Source organism: Drosophila ficusphila, unplaced genomic scaffold (assembly GCF_018152265.1).
Source record: "Drosophila ficusphila isolate 14025-0441.05 unplaced genomic scaffold, ASM1815226v1 contig_636, whole genome shotgun sequence".
NCBI lineage: Eukaryota > Metazoa > Arthropoda > Insecta > Diptera > Drosophilidae > Drosophila > Drosophila ficusphila.
In genome coordinates, this window is record NW_025064569.1 from 2,312,381 (window position 1) to 2,336,119 (window position 23,739).

The 23,739-nt window shown below is 36.5% G+C and overlaps 2 protein-coding genes and 1 long non-coding RNA gene across 4 annotated transcripts; 2 read left to right on the forward strand and 1 right to left on the reverse strand.

Moving 5' to 3' along the window:
* Window positions 1-1,397: 1,397 nt before the first annotated feature.
* LOC108093005 (protein real-time) lies at window positions 1,398-13,072 on the forward strand. Its single transcript, XM_017192907.1, has 6 exons — window positions 1,398-1,759; window positions 8,190-9,125; window positions 9,189-9,447; window positions 10,443-10,561; window positions 11,097-11,406; window positions 12,078-13,072. Exons 1-6 carry the CDS (start codon window positions 1,697-1,699, stop codon window positions 12,356-12,358), a joined length of 1,968 nt encoding a protein of 655 aa, XP_017048396.1. The 5' UTR covers window positions 1,398-1,696; the 3' UTR covers window positions 12,359-13,072.
* A 2,592-nt stretch (window positions 13,073-15,664) lies between these two features.
* Window positions 15,665-22,871, forward strand: LOC108093004 (peroxisomal acyl-coenzyme A oxidase 3). 2 transcript variants are annotated; one of them, XM_017192906.2, is made up of 9 exons: window positions 15,665-16,018; window positions 16,151-16,310; window positions 16,433-16,570; window positions 16,644-17,134; window positions 17,210-17,687; window positions 21,127-21,397; window positions 22,043-22,197; window positions 22,259-22,549; window positions 22,604-22,871. In XM_017192906.2, exons 1-9 carry the CDS (start codon window positions 15,999-16,001, stop codon window positions 22,712-22,714), a joined length of 2,115 nt encoding a protein of 704 aa, XP_017048395.1. In that variant the 5' UTR covers window positions 15,665-15,998; the 3' UTR covers window positions 22,715-22,871. The 2 variants fall into 2 exon arrangements, with proteins under 2 accessions (XP_017048395.1, XP_017048394.1); XM_017192905.1 differs by lacking the exon at window positions 15,665-16,018 and having other exon boundaries at window positions 16,048-16,310.
* Window positions 18,499-20,912, reverse strand: LOC108093006. The gene is made up of 3 exons (XR_001771460.1): window positions 20,791-20,912; window positions 20,090-20,188; window positions 18,499-18,666 (listed from the first exon to the last, which is right to left on the reverse strand). It is a non-coding gene; the product is annotated as an uncharacterized LOC108093006 (long non-coding RNA).
* Window positions 22,872-23,739: the final 868 nt, after the last annotated feature.

Here is a 23,739-nt window from a genome sequence, read left to right on the forward strand (position 1 = left end):
CTTTAAAAATATGTATATTCAACTAAAAACTGAAAAAATAACCTTTTTTTTTAGAAAAATTACTTAATCATATAGCATATGTATCAATGCATAAGTGCGCACGCACAAAAAGAACTAAACTAAAAACTAAAAAAAATAACCTTTTGTTTAGAAAAATCATATAGCATTTGTATCAATGCAAAAGTGCGCGCGTACTTATTTTTTTAATTTTTTTTTCTAAAAAAACTAAACTAAAAACTGAAAAAATAAACTTATATTATATAGAATATAATATAATAATATACAAATGTTGATGAACAACTAACTAATTATTTTGACCAAGTAAGCGTTTTCGCGCGATTCGGATGATTTTTTTTTACCGTAATAGGCTTTTCGCGTAGTTCGGACATAAATTTGAATGTACAAAAAGCGTTTTCGCGCAGTTTGGACATTCATTTTTTTATGTACAAAAAGAGTTTTCGCGCAATTCAGATGTTTTTTTTTTACCTTATTCGGCTTTTTGCGCAATTCGGTATCGCCCTCTGGTACTCAATACTAGAACGGAAAACAAAACTTATGATAAACAAGAAAGAAAGCTTATATACCCTTGCAGTCATCAAATATGTCGAACAAAATACAATAAGGCTAAACAACATCGAAGCTATGACGATTTTTCTATTTATTGTCAACTATTGTGCATATGACATTCGTAATTCAAGAGACGTTAGAAAACTCTATATTTCAAAAAGCATGCTTGTCTGATGAAAAACAACGATGTTATAATTTTATTTCCGTTATTTCTACATACATATATAGATTTTTCGATCTTTTTGATGGCAGCTATATGATAACGTTGTTGGATTTTATTGAATTTTTTTTTCTCAATTCAAGGGTTAATAAAACACTCTATATTTTAAAAATCAATTCAATAGAAAACGCCATCTGGAAGAATTCAAGTCGATCTGATCAAAAACAACGGAATGAGAATTTTTGTTTCATTCTCTCGTATGGGAGCTATCCGATATAGTCGGCCGATCCGCCTCGTTCCGACTTACATATATACTGCAAGCAAGTTATACTGCAGCAAGTTAGCTTCAAAACTGAGAGACAAGTTTACATAGAAACAGACAGACGGACCGACGGACAGACGTACAGACGGATTTCGATTCAGATCGTGATGCTGATTAAGAATATATATACTTTATGGGGTCTGAGGTGCCTCCTGCCCTGCGTTGCAAACTTCTGACAGAAATTATAATAATTTCTCAATTATCACATTTAAGTTTTAAGTTAATTTGACGCAAGGATTTTTTAAGACTTTCTAAAAAGAGGTAATGCCCAACTATCGCATAGTACACAATGTGAAGCTGTGAAAATATCGGTATAAGTTTGTGCTTAATTTCCAACCACGGAGGCGGTCACACTACCGGAGTCCGTCACTTAAACTGAGAGAAAGGCTTTCTCTATACACTCCACGGCCAGCTGCAGTTTTTAACACCAAATGGGCTGAGGATAACAAATATATACATATAAAACAAATGACACTGGTGTGAACTGTCACGAACCAATAAAATCCTATCTAGATATTTTGATCGAAATCCGTTGACTCCTTTGCACGCCATCTAAAAGGCAATAGTAACTAATTGATTTTTATCAAGTGCAGATTTTGTCAGTGCCAGTAGCAAACAGCCAATTATCCATCAACAATAGCAACAAGATGGTGCAAAAGTTTCAATCCCCCGTTCGCGTCTACAAATATCCCTTCGAGCTGGTAATGATGGTATGTATGTTCATACACATGTATAATATTTTGCAGTTTTTCCTCTATATTTGGTGGAGGCGTAGGCGTGTCCTTGCTCTACCTGTATGTTTGCCTAGTTATTTGTATGTATGCATATGTATGTGTGCAAACCAATTTACTATCAATTAATAAGTTTCAAACAACAAAAACCATTTATTTAGAACTGTTGTTTTGTTGTTATTCGTTTTCGTTTAGTCTGTATCTCTCCTTACAAAGATAAATAAAATTAACCTTGAGCGGCCAAGTTCCTCTTTTACATTTTATACATACATACGTCGATTTAAGAGAAACTGAAGCGAAAGAGAAACAAGAGCGGGAGGGAATAAAAAATCCAAATAATTTAACAAAGTACAAAAATTAGGTGTCAGTCTTAATTTGATTTATTTTTTTTATACGCATATCATTATTTAAAATAAGTTTGCCGGGACTATAGCCAAATGGTAATTACTCAGTATTAGGTAATAATAAAGTTTATATATGTTGGAAAGTAGATTATCTGTGATTACAAAATATACAAATTTACATATACATAAGTACAATGAATTTTTTCAAATAAAGCCGTTCTCTTTGCTGCTGGTATATCTTTTTTTTTTTTAAACCTTTTTTTTATGTGGAAGGGTTTAAACCTCCATCATTTCGTTGTTGAATTGATGTTTCCTATTGATCCAGACAAACAATTGTGACAATTGAGACAGGAAATAAACAATAATGACCCTTTTGTACAACTACAAGTGGAAAAGTCGCACAACAGGGTACAAAAATTAAATTTGTATAGCAAAAAGTTGCAATTCAGTATATAACTGTTTTTTTTTATACCCTTGCAGAGCAAAAGGGTATTATAATTTCAGTCAGAAGTTTGCAACGCAGTGAAGGAGACACCTCAAACCCCATAAAGTATGTACAGTGGCTCGCAGCTTATTTCAACGGGGAGATTTTAGTTTCCGGGGCGCCAAGATTTGAGGACATATTTTGGGTAATTGGCCCAAAATAAACACTTTTTAATAAATAAAATTTTTCGATTTCTCGCACCGTTTACGAGATATCGAGCCCTAAATTTCGGATTATAGTGAGGGCTGGTAGCAGGCGAAATTACTTATTGCACGTATTTTTCGTGGAACTTTCAAGATTTGCGGTACTTTCGGTCGAAGACGAACACTTAAATTTATTTGTTCAGTTTTTAGCTTAGTTTTTTTTTATAACAATTGCCTCAAAAAATAATATAGCATATGTATCAATGCATAAGTGCGCGCGCACTTATGCATTGATACATATGCTATATTTATTTTTGAGATAATTTCTTTAAAAAAATTTTTCCCCAGTGTAACGGCCGCACTACAAGCCGATATTTAAGGCTCGATATCTCGTAAACGGTGCGAGATATCAAAAAATTTTGTTTATTAAAAAGTGTTTATTTTGGGCCAATTACCCAAAATATGTCCTCAAATCTTGGCGCCCCGGAAACTAAAATCGTGCCATTTCAACCAGCACCTCAAAAAAACTTTAAAGCCATATATCTAGCAAACCATGAGAGCAAATATAAAAATTCAAATGGGGATTTGTAGTGTGAGACTTAAAGTTAACATAATTGTTAACATTTTTTTTTAGCATTTTTTAAATATTTAATAAAAATTTTCAAACAAAAATACTGCTTAAAATACTGCAGCAGCTTATTTCAACCAGCTAGGAAAATATATTTTTTAACTGACTTTAATGAAAAAACAAGAAAAATTAATACTTGTTTTGGCCACCATTGTTGTCAATGAACATTTTAAGCCGTTTTGACATCGATTCCACCAGCTTTTTCTCCCCAATAGGACTATTTTTCCTCACTCTGTCACCATACCGTTTTTTAGAGCAGATTTGTTAGAAAACTGGCTTTTTTTGATATTTTGGTAGGGAATTGCCCAGAAATTTTTCATTACGTTTATGTCTGATGCCTAGGCGGGGGTTCCATCACATGTAGGCAATTCCAAATCAGCCAAGACTGAACAATATCCGATTTGTGGTTTGGGTCATTGTCTTGGTAGAATCGAAAATCCTCCCGATTTCCAAGTTCTACCGCATTTTGAACAAAATTGGCTTTCCAAATTTCAAGATAGTGAACCTTGTAAATCGTAGACTTTATAAAGTGCAGTCTTCCGACGCCAGCTGCCGACATACAGGCCCATACCATGAATCTACCGCAGCCATGCTTAACTGTAGTATTTAGATTCTTGCTTTGGAGCTCTGTCTTAGACTTACGCTAAACATGTCTGGCTCCAAAAGACCCGGAAATATTAAGTTTGGACTCGTCTTTAAAATTAGGGTGTTCCAAAAAGCTAAATTCTTGCAAAAGTAGTCGTTGGCAAATTTTAGGCGAAGAATCTAAATAACCTGGCGTTGTCATGATGGAACACAACGCCCTTACGATTTACCATGGCTGGCCGCTTCAGACCGGTCAGAATTGATGGTTTGGCCATAGGGCAACACTTCATAATGGATAATTCCTCTGATATCCCACCATACACTCAGCAACACCTTCTGAGCCGTCAGTCCTGGCTTTGCCACCGTTTGAGACGACTCACCGTGCTTCAACCAGGATCTTTTTATGCTTTATGTTGTCATATGTGATCCATTTTTCATCACCAGTGACTAACCAATCCAGAAATTAGTCGATACACGGTCGAAAAGGTTTTTTTTGGATAACTCATGAGGCACCCATACATCGAGCTTTTTTGTTAAATTTTTCGACTTGAAATGCCTATGGACGGTTTCCGTGCTTAGTTGGAGCTCCTCTGCGATGGTTCTAATAGTCACATTACGATCTCGATCCACTATTTCCATGATTTTATTCGTATCAACGGTCACTGGTCGTCCGGAAGGCTTTGGTGTTTCGGTATCAAAATTGCCACTTCGGAATCGCCTAAACCACTGTTCGGCGGTTTGAATCGAAAGTTTGTTATCTCCAAAGACAGCAAAAATCTGTCTGCGAACCTGTGCGAAATAAAATTCCAAAATTGCCCGAATTTCTGCGTTTGTGAATTCCATTTCAATCGGTTTTAATTTTTACATAGAAACAGACAGACGTACGGACGTATTTCAATTCAGATCGTGATGCTAATCAAGAATATATATACTTTATGGGGTCTGAGGTGTCTCTTTAACTGCGTTGCAAACTTATGACTGAAATTATAATACCCTTTACTCTGGAAGGGTATAAAAAAGACCTTTATTAATAAACTTAGTGAATCCGGCCAAACCGTTGCTAAAATTTCAGAAATTTAGAAATGATCTGAATAAATTGTTATAAATGTCATTAAATTCCTTTCTAATTTAAAAGTAATTATTATACGATTAAAAAACAATTTTGGAAAAATTACCTCGAAAAGCGATCGAACACACCGTATGACTCACAGTGCGGAAGAGAAAACGTGATCTATTTTTACTTTTTATAATACATCCTCAATGTGTTCAGATAACTGGATAACAAAGTTTCACGTTTTTGACGCATCGGAAAAAAAACGCCATACTTGACAAAGCGCCACATCGAAAAAATCTAAACTTTTGCTATGGCGCACAGGAACAAGTCATTGAGGTTTTGGAAAAAGAACTTGGAACCGATAAAACTAGTATAAATAGGATAGAACTTAATGACAAAACTATTATTAGTCGCCCTAAAGTCCTGAACCACAGATGTACTACCAAAGCCATCAAACATGCAGAAGGAAAAAAGATGGTTTGGTTTTTTCTGACCTGGCGTTGTACCAATAGTCCGAGCCAACGGCTTAATGGATCGATTACAGAACTTGGATAACCTGCAGAAGGAAATGGAGCCATTTGCTATTAAAAATATGCCGGTATAAGGACTTTAATGCAATTTAACGACACAAAGGACACTGCTGGAGTCGTTAAGAAATGGCTGCAGAACGAAAAATTGATATTTTGGATTGTCCAATCCCAACCAAAAGATCGAACCTGAATACCATATCAAACCTCTGCAATACAGAAAGATTTCGAATTACTAATGAGAAACTTTTAAATTTGGATGATTTGTGTGCAGGAATCCAAGGACTTCGTAAATCTATCTCCGAGGATGCCTGTCTAAAGACCTGCAGTTTCTAAAAAACATTTTTTTTAAATGTGCTATTATGTTTCCATCCGATTTGGCGGCCCTCATACAAAAATAACAATAAACATTGTTCGATCGTTTAATAAGTTACCATTGTTTAGTAATTAGATAATCTAATAATAAAATCACTTTATATATGGAATCACTAATATATTATAGAATCACTTTATCCTTTATCCTGATAGACTTAGTTTTCGATAACATATTTGACATTTCTTCTCTTTGTCTGATTTGTGATATTTATCTGTCCATGGCTGTAGATTGAGCTGTCTTTGGTGTTAGGAAACACCTTTAATTAAACACTCCGTTTGTACTTCTGTACGTCTGTCCGTCTGCCCTTATCTATGTAAACGAGTCTCTCAGTTCTACTGCTATCTTGCTGAAACTTCTCCAGAAGTTATGTAGTTATTATATGTAGGTCGGAACGGGCCGGATCGGAATTGTACCGGATAGGTCCCATATAAGAGATTGAAAAAAAAAATCATTACGCCGTTGTTTTTGTACATATCGACTTGATTTCTTGATGTTTTTTGTCACACGAGCATGATTTTTTGAACGTCGAGTTTTTAACTATTTACGTTTGAATCGGGAAAAAAAATGCAAAGAAATCGGACAATTATATCATATAGCTGCCTAAGGAAAGATCTAAAAATCCATATAGAAAATGAAATGTATTTTTTTTCAACATTTTGATGACTGCAAAGCTCGCCGAAGCTAGCTCCCTTTCTTGTTTGTTCTTGCGTTCCTCAAAAGGCAAAACTAGCTTTTGAAAGTTGTAACGTCGTCGTCATAAATATTTAACTAAATAATTAAAAAGTCCAAGGCTAAAAGTCTTTGTTAGGGTTTTTTAAAAAAAGGTGCACAGTTTAAAACATGTTCGTCCCAGTTAAGAATCGGCACATATTGGTTCCCACGGTAAGCTTAATTATTTAACATGTGAATATCCACATGATAAACGACCTTTATAGCATTAACAATGTCATGGTAAATACATGATAAATACATGATATGTGCTATAATATGAGATTTTTCCTAGTCTCACTCTTAATTATACGACGAGTGTCTCAAACCAACATTTTTGTCCTCATAGAGATCATACACAATGCAAACATTTTGCAATAACTAATCGTTAAACCTCAATCGTTTAAAAACAAGGTATAAAAGAGCAAATATCAATGGTAAAAATAACAGAGCTAAAAATTTTTGTATAATATCTTTCTTGAAAAGTAACGTTTCGAAGCATATTGAAATGTTGATTCTTTTCATTCTTATTTAGCTCATTTGTATACCCTTGCAGAGGGTATTATAATTTCAGTCAGAAGTTTGGAACGCAGTAAAGGAGACACCTCAGACCGCATATACATTTTTGGCATCACCATCTGAATCGCTCTATTATTTCACACATTAGTCGCGAGGGTCCGAATAAGAGGACTTTATCGGATAGTTCTAATATGTCGAAAAACAACGGGAAACAAATTATTACACCGCTGTTTTTTATCTTATTGGCATTTCTTCCAGATGGTGTTTTCCCAAGAACTACTGGTCCGATTAAAAAAATTCTTCCACCGATAGAAAGCTACATTATCGGGGAGTAACATAGGCTATAATTTATTTTTGGGGTTTTTACAAAATTCAGATCGTGATGCTGATCAAGAATATGAATACTTTATGAGGTCTGAGAAGTCTCCTTCGCTGCATTGCAAACTTCTGACTGAAATTATAATACCCTCTGCAGGGAATAACAATCGTCATAACATCGATGTTGTTTAATCTTTATGCATTTTGCTCAACATTTGTGATGACTGCAAAAGTATATAAGCTCGGCCCGCCGAGGCTAGCTTCCTTTTCTTGCTTTTTAAATGTTTGTGCAATGTTTGTGAAATTCTGTGGCAGCCATTCGATTGTACAGCGTATTGGTTTGATTTGGATTCCAAAGATAAATAAATAAAGTTTTCCATTTACGCTTACCAGCCCCTAGAGGGATTAGGTACTGCTTTCTGAATGGACGTCAAGATCTTGAAAGTGTTGTCACTTCTATTAAAATTGTTTTGAGTGATCTAATCCCTTGATCATATAGTATTGATCCCTTGCAATCATCACTACGGTTTCTCAACTAAACGTATTTTTAATACATCCCTGTTTTCTAGTTAAATTGACTTTAATGTTTAACAAAAACATTTTTACCAACAAGGCCAAACATTTTTTTTTGTTATGATTTAACAATTTTTGCTTGATGCCAAGGAATTAAAAACACTTAATTCTGCTAAAGGATAATAATTAAGTTCAATGTTACTTTTACAGGCTTACGAGCGTCGCTTTCCCACATGCCCTCAGATGCCGATCGTGCTGGACTGTGAAGTCATTAAGGACGAAACCCTTGAAAACGGTTCGAGACGGAACACAAGCCGACGCTGCAAGTTGGCAGTTGACGCTCCCTACATCTTTAAGAAGCTTATTGGTGTGGACTACGTGTTTTTCCAGCAGCACAACTACCTAGACATGGAACAGCGTACGCTAAGCATCGAGGCGGTCAATGAAAGCTTCTCTTCACGCATTGAGATTTTTGAGCGGTGCCGTTATTACGCGCACCCAGACAACTCCGAATGGACGTGTTTTGACCAGTCGGCAACGCTGGACATCAAGAACTTTTTCGGATTTGAACATTCAATGGAGAAGATGGGCATGAAGCAGTACACCCAGACGACGCTTAAGGGCAAGGAAATTATTGAGTTCTTTATCAATCAGTTGCGTGAAGAAGGCATTACGCACGTGGATCGTTGGACTTCACCGCCTGACGCCCCTAAATCCCCGTCTCCGGTCGCAGCTCGAGATCAACACCATAATATACTGCTCGATGGCGATTTTATCGCGCGTAGCCTCGGCCAGTTGTCCCCCATGCAAGAGTCTAAACTGCTGGAGCTGCGAAAAATGCTAGATGGTGTCGATGGCCTGGGACCCATTCCCAGTTATCAGACCATAATGCGTTTCCTAGCTGCTAGGGACTGGCACGTAAACCAGGCGTTCGCAATGCTGTGTGACTCGCTTCGTTGGCGTCGGGAACACCGTATAGATGCTTTGCTAACCGAGTACGTCAAACCTGCCGTGGTAGTGGAGCACTTTCCGGGTGGCTGGCACCACCACGACAAGGACGGCCGGCCCCTCTACATTTTGCGACTCGGACACATGGATGTCAAAGGCCTGCTAAAGTCTTTAGGAATGGAAGGCCTACTAAGATTGGTAAGAACGTACTCCCAGACGGCCACAATACCCCTTATTGATTGAAATGTTACTTATATCAAGGCTCTCCACATCTGTGAAGAGGGTATTCAAAAAATCAATGAAGCCTCTGACCGACTGGAGAAGCCTGTGCTGAACTGGTCCTTGCTCGTAGACTTGGAAGGCCTTTCTATGCGTCATCTGTGGCGCCCAGGCATTAAAGCCCTATTGTTTATTATCGAAACTGTAGAACGCAATTATCCAGAGACAATGGGACGTGTCTTAGTGGTGCGGGCACCCAGGGTTTTTCCCATAGCCTGGACTATCGTTGGCGCTTTTATTGGTGAGCTATACATATTAGGGTGTCCCAAAAAAATAAAAGTTGTTTTTTTTTTAATGCATACCCTCTAATTATTTTTGTATCTTATTAAAATGCATGTAAATAAATTTTCATGTACCTAGGACCATAGCAACCTGTGCCGACTTGCATTAATATGTACATGTCAGTACTTGTTAACTTTGGCGCGCGCGAATATCTTATCGGTGTTTGGTCATTATTGTTTTTTGTTCTTTGTGAACGCATTGTTTTCATTCAGTCGAGATGTCAGTGGAATTACGCAGTTCTAGAAAAGGCATATTTTTAATAGGCGATGCTAAACACCAAATTACTAGAATTAATGGAAATTAATTGATAACGTCATTGTTTTTCATCACACGACTATGATTTTTTGAGTATCAAGTTTTTTAACTAGCCTTGATTTATTAAAAAATTTCATAAAAATCGGACAACTATATCATATATGTAGCTGCTATAGGAAAGATCGAAAAATCTATATAGAATTAACGGAAATAAAATTATAACATCGTTATTTCTCTTCAGAAAATAATGATTTTTGGAATATAGAGTTTTCTAAAGACTCTTGAATAACAAATTAATTTCATCAAAATCGGACGACTATATCATATAGATGCCATATAACATATAATAGCCAAAAATATGGAAAATTAATAGAAAAGTCGTCGTAGCTTCGATGTTGTTTAACCTTTGTGTATTCTGTTCGAAATATTTGATGACTGCAAGGGTATATAAGCTTCGGCTTGCCGAAGCTAGCTTCCTTTCTTGTTTTCTTAAATGTTTGGCCTCAAGTCGGCACGGGTTACCGTTATCCGATTTCGATAATATTTAACATTTAGGTTCTTAAGATCAATTAGAAGAAATATAGAGGGTATGCGTTTTCAAAATCGAAAAAAAAAATTCGCCCTTATTGGATGGGGCACCCTAATACATATACATATTTACTTGGTTTAATCTTTTAATAATTTCTTGACAATTTTTAGATGAGCACACGCGATCCAAGTTCTTGTTCTACGGCTCCGACTGTGCAAATATGAAGGATGGTCCAGCACAGTACTTAGATGAGGACATAGTGCCCGACTTCCTAGGGGGACCCTGCAAGGTAAGCAAGCAGACAGTAGCCACGGCTTCGGTGGCGCGGCTTTGGTTGGGAATCCATTATTGCTGCATCCGTAGATACGTACTATATTTTGTTATTATTGTATCTGTGTTTGACATCTTTTTCCCCTCTGGTTCCGGCTTTGAATACGGATTACTGGGGCTGCTCAGGTAGAAAACCAACCCCTTCCACATGTGGAGCAAGTCAGTCAAAAATACTTTTACCATTGTTATTTAGCCAAGTGCAATTGTGTAAGCATCCTACTTTGTCGTTTACTTCTTCTTTTAGTTTCGTTTGTCATTGTCCATAACGAAAAACACTCGTACGCCTTTGTCTTACACTCTGGTTTTTTGTTTGCGATTTTTTTTTGTGAAGCGTACGCAGCCATGGAATTATTGCAGTAATATTTTCTCCATGTCCATGTCCAAATCCCCTGAGCCTTGATCACTCAGAGGCTGTCATACTTGTGATCAGTCATAGCCTAAAGTCCTCTTCACCAGAAATTTTTTTTTTAACATAATTATCTTTTTTCTAAAAGAACATGATTCACGAGGGCGGACTGGTTCCCAAGACACTATATAAAATGAACTCGCTGGATGATCATGAAGTGGCTGTCGAGCTGCCCTCAAATTCTGAAGCTATGGCTCCAAGTACTCGTCTTACTGCCCTCCACCACCACGACCATCACAACATGTACAAGTGCGTTGAGCTTAAGGCGGGATTTACGCACGAGTTGCTTATTCGAAACGAAGATCCCAAGAGCGTTCTTACGTGGGACTTTGATGTCACGCGAAACGACCTGCACTTTACGCTTTACCGGGTCACAATGGAGCTACCGGATAAGAATGGTGAGAATTTGAAAACATAAGTAGAACTTGCAGAAGGAAAAAAAGGCTAATACACTTCGAAACTTCACAAATCTGGAAAAGTGTTTTTTTTTTAAATCACTTTTTATACTTATTTTTTAAATTTAAATACGACTCTGAAAACAAAGTTACTTTAAATCGTTGCATAGGGTACTTTTATTTCAGATGTTTTGGAGACTCTTCCGACACGGCAGAGTCAACACTCAAAATCGCCTTGTCTGTTTTTACTCGAACTAGTCTAAAACAACCCCGCTGAAAATATATCATAAGTCTTGTGGGTATGGCAAGTAAAATATAGGTCAGAACGGCTGGGATCGAACGACTTTAATAAAATAGTTGGCATTAAAATGTTATAACTAAGTTGTTGTACATGTATTTCAAACAAGATTTTATGCAACAGGTGGTTCAGGATCAATGAGTCAAAGTATAGAATGACATCGCCCACAAAACGTTATGCTCGGTGCTTTGACATGCAACGAAAGCTAGTATAAAATTTTAGACGTCCATTACAAAACAACCATTCTTTGTGCATTCGTCGACGTTTTTATTGTTTCAGCCAAAAGTTTCTAATGCAAAAAAAAATTATTTTGGGCTAAAGATTCCTACAAAAGCTAAAAAAAAAAGTTAATTGACCTTTTTTGTTTTCCCCAAAGATTCTGCGGTTTCGTACTTTGACCTGCAGGACTTCGTTGAAGGTGTGACCTGCTTTCGGGAGGAACCCACCCTCATTTGCCGGCACAAGGAGAGCGTTCAGGGCTCGCACGTGATGCACCACAACGATAACTATTTAATGCACTGGTTTAGTCCTTCAGGGTCCCAGTTAAACGTATTCTACGAAGTGCTCAGCTCGGCTAATTACAAGGGCTCCATGACCAGTCTTCAGTCGGCATTCTCCTCGAACTCCTCTGCGGCTAGTTCGGTTCAGAGTCGATGATACCAATCAAACGGGGAGTTCGGCACGAAGGATGCCGAACGGTGTTCTCCGCCTTTAGAAGAGACGATAGAAGTGATGGAAGAAGATTTATTAAAGGCCACGATAATGGAGAAAAGCCTCAATATTTTCTAAAACTCGGATGTATAAATATTTTTAAGACCAAAAATGGTAATCACTTATGATTATACTTAGATATTAGCTACCAATATTTTTATATTAGGAAAATCTTGACCGTTAAGTTGTAATAACTTGATTATATTTATTCAAAACAAATGTATGTACATATAATAGTAAACTAGAAAATTCAACGGACTTAACTTCGTGACGAATAAAATTTAAACATCCCTAAATTTTTATTTATAACCATCAATTATCTTTACCATACATGTTTAAATAATTCTTAAGAATGCAGCCAATTAACATGAACTAAGAACAAGAATAAATTAATACATAGTACCTAATTAGTTCAATTTTAGGAAAATTGCCAAAAAAAAGAATGGTTTAATTCTTAAAATTGAACCTAAACTTATGTACAAGTATAAGACATTTTAGTTCAAACTGGAAATTAGCTGTTAAATCACATGTTTTACATTAGTAGCTTATAATATTATTATCCACGAATTGGAGCCAAAAACGACGAAGAAGAATGCGTGTTGACTAAGTGTGTAAGATGTATAAAAAATGAAATCTCAAATAAAACCGATTAGAACACAATTTGGTGTTTTTAATTTTAGTTGAAAACCCTCATCCTCATGTTCCTGGATACAATAAGAAAGGGGTAAAATTTTAACTTCTTTGTTTTCATACTCTTGCAGTCGGAAGTCTGTGACACAGTGAGACAGACCCCACGATTTTTCTATTAATTTTCCATATTTTGGACTTTTGTTTATATGACAGCTATATGGTATAGTCGTCTGATTTTGATGAAATTTAATTCGAAATTCAAGAGTCTTTAAAAAGTCTATATTCCAAAAATCATGATTGTCTTATTTATAACAGCTGTGCTATCATTTTGTTTTCGTTAATTCTATATATGTACATACATAGATTTTTCGGCACGATTTAAGTTACCGGGGCGCCAAGATTTAAGGACATATTTTTGTAATTTGACACAAAATGAGCCCTTTTTATTAAATACAATTTCTCGAGCCTTAAATGTTGGATTCTGGTGCGGCCGTTACACGTCACGGCGGACAGTCAACGAGGGAATAAAATACCAAAAAAATTTTTTTGGAAAATACTGTAATTTTTTTTTTTTTTTTTTGTAAAAAAAATTAAAAATAAGGTAAAATTGCGCTTTAGCGGCTTTTGCTAAAAATGGTCTGGGATTTTTTTTTTTTTATGGATACCTTGGGGCCTAAGCAACAATAAAAAAGTGGCGGAAAGCGTAAATTTTAATTATTTATGTGTTAAAATAGCAATTATTACTGCCGCGAGACAACCCGTTTTAGAACATTGCCATCTTTTTCTAGCGAAAAACTTTACCGTTGAGAATGTGTTGTGGATAAAGAGTGCTGCAATTGTTTTAAAATTTAAAAACAAAAGAAATTAAACAATTTTAACATGTCAGGCACTGCCAAGGTTGCGAAATGACACAGAGTAATTTTATAGTACTGAGTGAATGAATACCCAGAAAAGCTATGGCCAGTTGCTTTTTTTGCTATTTTTACAAATAAAAATTTAAAAATCAAGCTTTCCGCCACTTTTTTATTAATGTTTAGGCCCCAAGGTATCCTTTAAAAAAAAAAAAAATTCCTAGACCATTTTTAGCAAAAGCCGCTAAAGCGCAATTTTACCAAAAAAAAAAAAAAATCTAAATCAAAAACTGAAATCATTACTCAAATATTTTTTTTTATAAAATTGGTAAAAAAAAATCAAATCATTAAATATATAATTAACTAAGGTAATTTTTCTAAAAAAAAACTGAACTAAAAACTGAGGAGGAGGGCCCTATTTCGCGAATATCGCAAGTTCCGCTAAAAATATGTGCAATATGACGCGTAACGCGGGCACTATAATGCGAATTAATTTATTTAATAAAAAGTGTTTAATTTGGGCTAATTAATATAAATATGTCATCAAATCTTGGCGCCCCGGTAACTAAAATGACCCGATTTTTCGATCTTTTCTATGGCAGCTATGTACATACATATATGATAACGTTGATTTTTATGAAATTTTTCTCTCGATTCAAAAGCTATTAAAAACTTCACATTTTATAAATGCTCGTGGGAATACAAACTATAACGTTATCATTTGTTCATTTATTTATACATACATATATGTATATATATTTGATCTTTCCTATGGAATCTGTATGATCTAGCTACGCCCCTGATATCGACGCATTTCCGCGAATGTATCGTATGTAGAAAAATCAAATTTTACAGAAGAAGCTTTTTCTTTATTTTTGTATATCGGTATTTTTGTGCGATTGCAGTCATTCCATGCAATTGAAAAAAAATTTGTATGGACATACGATAATTTCGCGCGCACATTGTAATATACGATAAAATTGAAACTTAATTTTTATCGGAACTATAGGGCTTTCAGTTATAATATTGCACAAAACGATTTTTGAACATAAAAAATGAACGTCCGAGTTGAGCACAAAACCGATAACGGTAAAAAAAAAACATCCGAGTTGGGCAAAATCAATGTCAGAGATGCGTCAAAATTATTATTAAGTTATTTTTCTAAAAAAAAAAAACTAAACTAAAAACTGAAAAAATAACATTTTTTTTTTGAAAAATTTAATTATTAAATTAATAATGTTTTCGTGGCATCTCTGACATTGATTTTTTATGTGGAAAAAGTGTTCATGCTCAACTCGGATGTTTATATTTTTTTTTTTACCGTAATCGGCTTTTTGCTCAACTCAGACGTTTATTTTTTATGTTCAAAAATCGTTTCTGCTCAACTCGGATGTTCATTTTTTATGTACAAAAATCGTTTCTGCTCAACTCGGACATTTATTTTTTTATGTCCAAAAACGTTTCTGCTCAACTCGGAATTTTTATTTTTACCGTAATCGGCTTTTTGCTCAACTCGGTATCGCCCGTATAGCCGCTTGGCACCATTGGTTTGTCGTATTAAAATCTTCCTCTTTCAGTATTTAAATGCAATTTTTACTACCAATTTTAATAAAAAATTAAAATTGGGCGTTAAGCTCAATTATTTATAAATAATAATAAATCTTGTGAAAAAACATTTCCTCGAAGTACCAGTATTTCCACTGTTATCGATGAGAATCTCTCGGGATTATGCAGCCCTGTCTAGCACAAACGGTGCGAAACTAGACTAATAATGTTTATGTTTAACTGTTTGCGTGGATAGGAAATTTAAAAAATGTTATGTTATTGGCTAAGTAGGCCTGCAATTCGCAGATAAGCGAACAAGCACGTCCAGCGAAATGGAATTTCGCCTCCACTTACCTAAGGCTCGTATCTTATCCAAGGCGGATGCAAGCCGCTAAGAGCCGAATTTGTGCTGACCATGAAGATAGGATAAGCGGGTTACTTATCGCTGGGTTTTGGACATTGGCTATTTACTTAATAATAATTGGGAGTGGCTGGACTTTTAAACAGTTCGCGCCTGGCGTTTGAAACAGCAACATTCGTCGACAGAATCGAATTTAAACATGGTTGCATTGACCACACTGTAAGTACTTCTTCCCCTTTGTCCCCATTTCCACCAACAACTAGTAGCCAACACGATGACGGTTGGAGAGGGCAGCAAAAGGGGCCAAAACGGTCTTGATCAAATACTAAACGCTTTGGGCGACTATTACAGCGGCGGCCGGGAGGAGAAGGTCACGGCCAACATTCTCGATGATAAGCGGATCTTTCCCGAGTTCCGTGGAGGACCTTTGGACGAGTACCGACAGCGCGCGAGCTTCTGCTACAAGCGCATGAACGTGCTGCTCGAGGGCGAGGAGCACATCCGCATGAAGGTAATCGCCAAGAAATGGAAGTTGGGATCAAAGTTCAGAACACTGCTCGCAGGGCCCTTAAATCGCTCAGAACTCCTTATCTGTGTTTTGACTAACCCGTTTACATGCCCCTCCGACTTTAGCATAAGGTGTGGCAGTGGATGGAGCAGCACCCCGACTATCAGCGAGAACCAGAGGTCTCAAGTCTGGAACGCATCCGCGAGATGGCCAACAAACGGCAGCATCTTCTGTGGGAGCAACAATTCTACGGCGTCAATGAGGTGAGATGGGAAGATGCTGGTAATACAGCTGATGGGTTTGTTTGATTGTTTAATAGTCCTGTTTTGCATTTAGTACCTGGGAACCCCGCATCTGCTACTGGCTTTTGGTCAGGCCATTTTCAGCTACGACTTCAGCACCTCAGTGAAGTTCGGCCTTTCAACGGGCATGTTTCCCAGTACCTTGGTGTCCAACGGATCTGGCCGCCTTGGAAAATATGTGGCTAAAATCGCCGACAACCGAATCCTCGGAGCATACGCCCTCACTGAGATCTCTCACGGAACAAATGCACTTGGCATGCGCACCCGGGCCACTTACGACATAAAAAGACAGGAGTTTATTATCCATACGCCGGACTTCGAGGCGGCCAAATGCTGGGTGGGCAACCTTGGAAAAACCTGCACCCACGCCATTGTCTACGCACAGCTCTTTGTTCCTGATGACAAGCACCAAGGCCTGCAGGCATTCCTTGTTCCGATCCGGGATGAACGTACCCTGCTGCCGTTCCCTGGAGTCACGGTCGGCGATATGGGCGAAAAGATCGGTCTTAACGGCATTGACAACGGGCAAGTATATTTTCTTTGACAACTGTAAAATTTTTGTTTTAACAGCTCCAATATTTTATATTCTTAATTTGGCAGCTTTGTAATGTTTAACCAGTATCGTATACCAAAAGCGAATTTGCTGTCTAAAACCGGAGACATTGATGCACAGGGAAATTACACCAGCCAAATTAAGGATGAGCGGAAGCGACTTGGCGCTTCCTTGGGCGCACTCTCAGTGGGTCGCGTCAACATCACTGCTATCACCTACGTGGCGTTGAGTAAGGCAGTCACTATAGCAACCCGTTATGGGGCTAGTAGGCGGCAGTTTGGCCCAACGAATAGCCCGGCGGAGTGGCCTGTGATCGAGTACCAGTCACAGCAATACCGGCTTATTCCCCACTTGGCCACCACGATCGCAATGCGTGTTGTCACTCTCTGGATAGGCAAAGAGAACGTAGATTTGACCATGAAGGGCTTTACTGGCGAAGACACTTCCCAAGCTGGCATGGAGATACACGCGATTTCGTCGGCTCTTAAGCCCGTCGCCACTTGGGCGGCCAGGGACGGAATACAGGTATAGTTGTTATTTTCTTTATTATCATTATACCCTTGCAGAGGGTATTATAATTTCAGTCAGAAGTCTGCAACGCAGTGAAGGAGACACCTCAGACCTCATAAAGTATATATATTCTTGATTAGCATTACGTGGGTGTCTGTTCGTCCATCTGTCCGTCCGTCTGTTTCTATGTAAACTAGTCTCTCAGTTTTAAAGCTATTTTGCTAAAACGTTCCCAAAAGTTGTGTTGTTATTGCATTTTCGGAACGGGCCGGTTCGGGCTACTATATCGGATAGCTCCCGAGAGATTGATCATGTCGACTTGATTTCTTCCAGATGGTGTTTTTAACTACTTTTGAATTTCGAATTAAATTTTATCAAAATCGGATATCTAGATCATATAGCTAGATCATATAGGAAAGATCGAAAAATATATACATTTATAAATAATTGCAAATGTTAGGCGTTGTTTTTTATCCCACGTGCATGATTTTTAGAACATCGAGTTATTTAATTATCCTTTAATCAAGAAAAATAATTTTAACATCGTTGTTTTTCATCAAACAAGCATGATTTTTGGAACATATAGCTTTTTAATGACTCCAACAAAGTTAATACAAAATTCGACATATTTTCGATGTTGTTTAGCCTTTATGTATTATTTTCGACATATGTGATGATTGCAAGGGTATATAAGCTTCGGCTTGCCGAAGCTAACTTCCTTTCTGGTTTTGATTTTAAGCAACTTTTTCAAAAAAACAAGGAGTCTAAAAGGGGTGAACCAGGGGTTAGTATGCCTATGCGCACTTTTGTTTTGGTAATAACACGCCACGAACTATAAGTGTGAGCTTTTAATTAAATAAGATGTATAACAGAAATACAATATATGTCTCTAAACACATTTTTTCTCCTGTAAAATCCCTTTTCGAGATATTAATTTGAATAATTTGTGCGTGCCAGAGTCGCCAAAACGTATCGATTCCAGGTGGGTCATTTTCTGGAAAGGCGTTGATTATATAATATACACTGCCGCTCAACTGAATAGGTTCATGATCTTAGAGGAAGTAATTTGTCTATAATTCCTAAACCAGTGTACCGATTTCCATAATTTTTTTTTTCTTTAACTCTTGAATCATTTTATAATAAAATGCTGAAGAAGGTTTTTCAAAAACATATTATTTATTCCTTATTTAATTTTTCTTCTGAAAGGTTAACCAAATTCATGATTTTTTTTGGGTCATCTGAATAGGTTCAACCTAAAACAATTAAAATTATTTAAGTAACTAAGGATAATTTTCATATTTTTTGAACTTAGCTGATACTTATGAACATTTTTAGAGCACATTTTACTAATTTTAATAAAAAGTGAATCCTCCGTTGTCCGATATAACACCATATACACGACCGGGAAGCGAGCTATACAAATTGTGCAGTATTTGCAGTGAAATGGTTGTCCAGGCTATTTTAATTGCCTTAACTAAAGTTGTTTTGCAAGAAAATTACCTGCCTCCTTCATATATCTTGCGCGATAGCAACCCCCATACGATTTCGATTATATTAAGGTCAGGTGAATATGGGGGCCATTCAAGTAAGTCCACATTTTGAGCCTTAATCCACTCTTTTACCACCCTAGCTGTATGATGGGAGCGTTATCGTACTGGTAAGACCATTTGATAAAGTGAAAAGTACTTGAATAATCAGGAAACGCAGCCTTTATGATAGATTTGTAGGTTTCCGCGCTCGTTTTGCAAGTAACAAATTAAAGGTCGCAAGTGCCAAAGACTGATACCGACCCCCACACCATTACCCCACCCTCACAGCTATGTCGACGGCTAAGGAAATGCTCTTCCTTTTGAAGATCGTGATAATAATAGTTGTACCTATTGATTTACGCTTCTAAATTAAATTGATTTTGGTGTGGTGTAGTTAAGGCAATTAAAATAGCCTGGACAACCATTTCACTGCAAATACTGCACAATTTGTATAGCTCGCTTCCCGGTCGTGTATATGGTGTTATATCGGACAACGGAGGGTTCACTTTTTATTAAAATTAGTAAAATGTACTCTAAAAATGTTCATAAGTATCAGCTAAGTTCAAAAAATATGAAAATTATCCTTAGTTACTTAAATAATTTTAATTGTTTTAGGTTGAACCTATTCAGATGACCCAAAAAAAAATCATGAATTTGGTTAACCTTTCAGAAGAAAAATTAAATAAGGAATAAATAATATGTTTTTGAAAAACCTTCTTCAGCATTTTATTATAAAATGATTCAAGAGTTAAAGAAAAAAAAAATTATGGAAATCGGTACACTGGTTTAGGAATTATAGACAAATTACTTCCTCTAAGATCATGAACCTATTCAGTTGAGCGGCAGTGTATTATTCTAAATCTGTTTTTCAGGTGGGTAATTACCCACCTTCAAAATTTTTAAATGGGTAGTACTACTTGTAGTACCCACGCTTTTCGTCGGCTCTGGTGCGTGCAGTAATCGTTATTTTTGTAAACTTAGAAACATCTAAAAAGTAGTAAAGTAAAGTTAAAGATTATCAAACGAGTCGATCTATACATCTGTCAGTTTGTTCGTCAGTATGTATGTGAGTTGTAGGTTCGTATAATTGGTTCACGGCGCTAAAAATTTGTAAACTTTTTATTCCAAGCTCAAAAACAGTTAACATATATTGGTATAGCAAAGTTGTATTCTACAAAATCATAAATTATGTGTTGTTCTTTTTGTGTACGAGCTAGATTATTTCCGCTAGCTTTTATATTGGGCTGCGTACCTAAGTTGCTTTATATAAAAGGTAGGTGAGTTTTATCAAACTATTAAATTTCTCTCTGCTGATAACGGAAATCAGGTCGCTGGATAAACATTTCTAAGGATTAACTGTGCTGGTTCATCAGGTTCCGGTTTGATTTTGTCTGAGTGCTTTTATTATATTGTCAATCCGCTTTTGATTTATAAGTGTTTTGGTGATCGCTTAGCGATATCTTTTGATCTTATCGGACCCTAAAAGAGTTTTCCAAATCTGTGTCTTTATGTAGCAGTCAGCGGTTCGCTTAGAGCTTTTCGAGGTTACTCTGTACCGTAGACAACTTTTAAAATCGAGTTCCTCTTACCAGAACCATATTTTTCGAATCCAGTGGAGTTGGCCAGGATCTAGCGTTTTTTAATCTTTCCCTAAATATTTTAAGATAACTTCAGAAACATAACGTGGCCGTCTCCTTTGTCAGTGATTTTTTTTGTCCCGATCAGTAACAAGAGAGCATGCAAATGGGGATTAAATATTTAGATTCTAGCGAACGATAACGCGTAGAATAAAGTGGTTTTGTCACGCTCATTTAAATTCTTAACAAAAGAAACGTGTATACGATAGTCAGAACACTGGACAATAATAATTCTTTCATGTTTTTCAATTATTCTGATTTTTTTTGTTTGTATTTATTTTACATAAGGAGTGTCGCGAGGCTTGTGGCGGACATGGCTACCTGAAGTCCTCTGGTTTAGGGGACCTTCGAAACGACAACGATGCAAATTGCACTTATGAGGGCGAGAACAACACGCTTATTCAGCAAGCATCTAACTGGTTGATCAGTCTGCGACGCAACAACGCCGACTTTGTGCGCGTTTCTCCGTTGGGGACAGTCTCTTTTTTAAAAGATATGGAAGACCTGTTAAAAAGCAAAAGCCAGGAGCGTACGTCGGCCGAAGCCATGGACGTGGATAGTAAGTATTTTGTTTCTACTTTCTTACAAAATGTATGTTATGTTCAAATTTTGTTTTAAATATATTTTTTTCTAATTTGGATTGGTTTTAACATCTCAGTTTTTGTATGTTTTATTTTGACCCAAAAATACATCCGATTTTAAATATGTAATCGTAAAATCGCACATAATGTTAGGCTACTTTTGAAAAATACCACTAAGAAATTACTTCTCCTTATCCATAAACTATCTAAACTAAGCTATACTATACTAAGAAATTGGTATTTCAACTCATTTTAATGGCCAAATGTAAGCGGCTCAGAACGCAATGCTAATTCTAATAAATATTAGCTCTACTAGCTCAGCTAGACCTTTTCGGGTTCTGGGTCTGACAGATACAAGATTCAAGATTCAAGAATAACTTTTACAGTTCACGAACTAGCTGACATTGTAGGTACTGGACAAAAAAAATTTGTTTTAAAGAATTAACAAATTAATGTTAACCGGAAATGGTACAAGCAGCAAAAAATTATTTAAAAACTTGAAAAGCTTTGAAGAACATCAGAAACACTTGAACTAGAAAACTTTATCCGAGCGCGGACCGAAATCTATTAAAACCTTTTTTTGCTCTTACACACAAAATTCTTACATTTCCCCCTTTTTTTAGATCTACTAAAGGCGCTTAACTGGCTTACCGCCTGGCAACTTGAGACCACTGTGAAGCGAGTGGAGAAACAGCAGCGTATTGGGAATGATGCGTTTGAAACTCGGAACAACATCCAAGTTTTTGGTGCCCAGAAGCTTTCGATCATATACGGCGAGGTAGACTCTTTTCCCAAAAGTTTTATCATGCATACAATTCACAAGATCGACTTATTTGTAGCGTACCATCTACTACGTGTTTCATCAGTTTGTGTGCGGCTTACCTGCATCAGCTGAGAAGCAGGTGCTGCTGCAGGTGCTCTCGTTCTACGGCGCCCATCTGGTCACAAAGTACTCTTCTATATTTTACCGTGGTGGTTACTTCTGCGAAAACTCGCAACAGCTCGATTTGTACGAGGAAGGCATCTTGAGGCTCCTTCCTGTTCTGAAAGATGAAGCTATCGCCCTGGTGGATGCTATAGCGCCTACCGACTTTATTCTAAACTCACCGTTGGGAATGAGCGACGGAAATGTAAGTTGTCTTTTGTAAAAAGTTTTTTTCGTGTCATCAAATAAGGTTTTGCAGGTTTACCAGCATCTCCAGCGCACTATTGTTTCCACTCCTGGTGTTTACGAGCGCCCCCAGTGGTGGCGTGACGTAACCTATAAGGATTACCTGAAGCGCTCCAAATTGTAAGGTTTTTAAAACCGAAGCACGCGCAATCTTTAAATTTAATTTTGGTCCGCTAAATTAGATTTCGGCGTATGTAACCCAAGCATCAACCCATTTTTAAACTAAATTCTTTTATTCTGTTTTTAATAGCAAATATATTTATATTTTTGTGACAACATAATTATTTATTTATTCAAAGTTGTTTTCAAAAATGTTGTATGGGACCAAAAGTATGATATAGTTGTCCGATTTTGATGAAATTCAATTTGAAACTCAAGACTCATTAGAAAACTCTATATTCCAAAAATTATGATTGTCTGATAAAAAACAACGATGTTATCATTTTATTTCCGTTATTTTGATATAGATTTTTCTATATACCTACATAGGATATGATATAGTACTCCGATTTTTTGGAAATTTTTTTCTCGATTTAAGAGTATTTCAAAAACTTTATGTTCCAAAAATTATGCTTGTGGGATTAAAAACAACGACATTGTAATTTTTTTTCCATTATTTATATATACCCTGCAGTTCTGGCTGTCACCTGGTGTCTTTTGGCATACAAGCAATCAATGTGTAGGAAAGGAAAAGGGATATTCCTAAGTTTCCCCCTCTTTCTCACTCTTCGAATACGATTTCGTTGCTTCCACCCGACGGCGGCCCGACTCCAAATTTGTCTTCTATTCTTTCGTTTTTCTAATTGCACTGTTGTCATTCTCCGTTAGAAACAAAAAATTGGTTTTCGATGGAAAATACAGCTAAGGGGCGCTCGACTTATGTATACTCTTTTGATTTTAAAGTTCTTAAAATATTAAATATAATATATATATAAAGTTATATACATATATAATATATTTTATATATACAACATTATTTAAATTATTAAACCAAGATATAACATAACATAACATTAACTGCAAATATAGATATAATATAACTCGCGTGTCATTTATCGTCGGTTATACCCAAAAAAGAAGGGTATACTAAAAGGGTGCAAAATAAAATTGAACTGCTCATTCTTTTGCGTTGTGCGATGACAGTTAGTT

What these genes read in the sequence shown, in the direction of transcription:
- LOC108093004 (XM_017192905.1), top strand. Translation starts at nt 16,074, where the DNA reads ATGACGGTTGGAGAGGGCAGCAAAAGGGGCCAAAACGGTCTTGATCAA. An exon ending in CTTAACGGCATTGACAACGG is followed by an intron (nt 17,135 to 17,209) that starts GCAAGTATATTT and finishes TTAATTTGGCAG; the next exon opens with CTTTGTAATGTTTAACCAGT. An exon ending in TGGGAATGAGCGACGGAAAT is followed by an intron (nt 22,550 to 22,603) that starts GTAAGTTGTCTT and finishes AAGGTTTTGCAG; the next exon opens with GTTTACCAGCATCTCCAGCG.
- LOC108093005 (XM_017192907.1), top strand. Translation starts at nt 1,697, where the DNA reads ATGGTGCAAAAGTTTCAATCCCCCGTTCGCGTCTACAAATATCCCTTC. An exon ending in CCTTCGAGCTGGTAATGATG is followed by an intron (nt 1,760 to 8,189) that starts GTATGTATGTTC and finishes TTACTTTTACAG; the next exon opens with GCTTACGAGCGTCGCTTTCC. An exon ending in TCCTAGGGGGACCCTGCAAG is followed by an intron (nt 10,562 to 11,096) that starts GTAAGCAAGCAG and finishes TTTTTCTAAAAG; the next exon opens with AACATGATTCACGAGGGCGG.